At 39.9% G+C, this 3421-nt stretch overlaps 1 protein-coding gene across 1 annotated transcript; it reads left to right on the top strand. All coding sequences in view use genetic code 11, as the record gives it.

The window, feature by feature from the left end:
- Positions 1-2348: 2348 nt before the first annotated feature.
- On the top strand, positions 2349-2554 carry EGR_10231 (hypothetical protein; the record flags this gene model as incomplete). The annotated part of the gene is made up of 2 exons (XM_024499480.1): positions 2349-2378; positions 2456-2554. 2 exons carry the CDS (start codon positions 2349-2351, stop codon positions 2552-2554), a joined length of 129 nt encoding a protein of 42 aa, XP_024346117.1.
- Positions 2555-3421: the final 867 nt, after the last annotated feature.

Genomic DNA, 3421 nt, shown 5'->3' with positions numbered 1-3421 from the left:
ATAGCTTACTTAGTTATCGCCTGCTGCTTGATGTTTGAGATCTGATACATGCAATGGCTGATGTGATCGCAAGTATGTAGGTGGGTGGAAAACTAAATGGGTAGAGGGGAATTGGGATGGATAGGTAGGAAGCTGGAGTGATTTTATTCATCTTCAAAAACTGGTCTATTTGAATCTGTCGGTTTTTTATTACTTGTTGAAAGAAATAGGAGTGTGTGGGAACACTCTTTGGGTACCAGAATTATAAAAGTCTCATTTTGCTTTATTGAGCAGCGTGTTTTACTTACACACCAGTGGCGATCTGAGCGGCTCTATTGAAATATTCGTTAACAATAGTGTAACATCAGAACACTACTGCATTCAAAAAAACTTTTCTCAAAGTAGAAAAACCTTAGTTACCCGGCACTATGATGTCAGAAATTGAGTCCCTATTGTGCAAAATCTTGTATCAACAAGGACAATTATAAATTGAAGATCGATGGCGAAGCACTTAGAATTGTATCTATAATAGAATAGGAAGTAAAAACAAGCACACACATTTTCGCAAGCTGGACATTCCATGTATTCTACGGCTTTTGATCCCCTTTTAAGTTTCTGTCCATCAGAATACCTTGTCGTAGTCACACTGGAACGCGTGCAAACATCAGTTTGGCAGCCAACTAAAAGAATCATCGTGTCCGTATGAAGTATTCTGTAGGTACAGGCTAACTGAAAAGGCAAAGGAGCAATAATCATAGAGCGGGTAAAGGACTAAGGAAAGATAGTCGTGTAGGATAACCATGCAAAATACAACCTTATGATGGTGCGCACTAATTTTGTGTATTTTAATGTATATTGGTAGGCATCAACATAACATGTCTTGATGCTAACTAATTTTTTTTCCCAAAAGTTGACGTCGATTTGCGCTTTTTTAGAGAATAAAATGTCATTATTACACTGCTTTTAACAAACACATATTGAACTGCATCAACGAGGTTGCTGATGATATTTGTTGCCTTCAAACTAAAGCAAATCCTAAAAACTAAATGAAAAAAATTGCAAGTGAACTTAGATTATTGTGTTTGAGTTTCATAATATAAACCCTCCCTACAACATTGTGATGGGGTTAAGAAGATCCGAGGTGCAAATCAACTTTTTGGTAACTTTGTATTATTTATTGTCTTAATGGTTGACTAGAGGTATGCAATACGTGGTCTTTCCTACTTCAGCAAGTACTGAGTAATTGGCAGACACCTAGAAAATAACCATGAAGGGAAATTTAACCGTAGCCTATACAATCCATACAACTCTGCACACGCTTTTCGTTAAAATTAAACAAGATTTTTCACGCTATAAATGCTAATTAGATGGCATCAAAAAATTAACAAACATGACACTGTCTCGACACCAGCTAAACATGTGGGGCCCAATTGTAATCTTGCAAGCTTTTCAAGGTGTTTTTGAGAAATAGAAGAAACGGCACCCAAGTGCACACATATCTAAAAATAAAGTAATACAGTTAGTTAAAGTATGTTTTAACTTTTTCTTTATTTGATGCTTACTAGGGTAGAGTGAGCATGGAAACCCAATCAGTGGGGCTAAAAACGAATAACATATTCGATCATCAAGTATGGAAAAGCCGCTTCTTCCACACAGGTCATATTTTTTAAAAGGTTTTTGAGTGAAACTTTGAATTTTCCCAATATAAAGTGTCAGTGAAAGCGGTGTGCTTCGTAGTGTAAAACCATCATCAGATCCTCATCGGGGTCTCCGATCACCTAAATGAAGACAGTGTCGTAGCTCCCACATGCATCACCTCACCCATGGTAATATTAACAGTCCTTTCCACTGCAAAAGGCACTTAATTTGCGCAATTCCACCGCCTCCAAGAATACATGACTTACACATGTAACCAGTGAAATTTTTTAGGTTTGCTGGCTTCATTGAAGTGCGAGTGCATTGGCACACTAGTTTACTTCAATCAGTGTGAAAAAAAATGTGCTAAATACTGATGGAATTGGAAGCCAAAATGAAATAAATAAAAGGTGAGGCGAGATAGAATGATGGAATGTAAGTAAGATGTTTTAGCCGAAGGTAGAACTGAAGGGCTGAAATTCACATCCAAATATCTCTATGCCTTGGCTGATTGTCATGGATTATAAACATCACGATACACTTAAATTTACTTACCTGTTTGTATCTAATATCTTGACTTTTGGTGAAAATATTTTGCCGCAATATTTTAACACCATTTCATCTCTCTTTATTTGACAACTATAGCGTCCCGAGACTCCCTGAAGACGAAAGAAGACACAATACTCGGGCAGAATGTATATATTCAGCACGGAGAAGGTGTCTGGGCTATTGGCATGGCCCAAAAGGCCAGCCCACCCAGCGAGGTACAAGAGGGCTAATTCAAAGTACAAAAGTGGCGCCTCACCAATGCCGAGGGATAAACCACTATCGTATTACATAGCCTCCCTCCTCTTTTGAGCGTCGTCCACGGCACTCCCATAGGTCAACCTCCCGCGTCAGCCATTACAACGTAATCGGTGCAGCAAAGAAACACCCTTGAGCCGACCATGCTAGTCACCAAATTAGCGCTCAACTGAGGGGATACTTGACCTCAAGGCCAATGATCCCTTTTGGCAGCTTGACTGGATCTAGGGTTTCGTCCGGTCTAGGGATTTGATTCAGAACGGGGAAATGCGCCGGCCATCATGTGTTGGTAGATGGATGTAGGAACACTGGCCTAAATGTCCATGGGGGGCGGTTGGGAAAATCCGTAACGAAACTTTTAGATAGTTCACGACTAGTGTCGATTCAGTTGTTAATGGCTTTTCTCCTGAACACGGGACAGGGAGAGATGCCGAAGGTAGACGTCAACATCAGCGCTTCCATTAAGGAACATCACCATTCTCTTCAAAAGCATACTCTTACTGGAGGCGCTTCTACCGTTCTATTTTCTGCGTTACGGTAAGCTACAAATTGCCTTTTTTATTGCATCTTGCACAGGTCCCACCATCAAGTCCATAACTGACAGCATTCTGAAGGATGCACCTCAATACTTGGCCACACACGCTAAAAAATTCCATGTGGGATCTGTTTAAAGCTTCTCTCGCTCTTGCCCCGTTTCATTTTACGAGACCTTGGTCAATGGAGAGGTAATTTATACCCTTGGGATTTGCATCAATGCATCCCACTTGGTCATAACTCTTCCCTTTGCAGTAAGTTATCTACACTATACAGTGCCATACTTATTTCATCTTCCTCCTTTTCCTTCGTCAAAAGACTGCAGCTTACAATAGTGCACTACAATTTCATAAATCTCGCATTTAAATGCGCAAATCATGGACGATTCGCAACCAAAATACTTCGCATCTTTATTCCGATACAAAACTTGCAAGCATGCTATTACACTTCTCCCATATTTACTTCTACT

This window comes from Echinococcus granulosus (genome assembly GCF_000524195.1).
Source record: "Echinococcus granulosus chromosome Unknown EG_S00200, whole genome shotgun sequence".
Lineage (NCBI taxonomy): Eukaryota > Metazoa > Platyhelminthes > Cestoda > Cyclophyllidea > Taeniidae > Echinococcus > Echinococcus granulosus.
The sequence above is the reverse complement of the archived record's forward strand: the minus strand, read 5'-3'. Positions and strand labels throughout refer to the sequence as shown.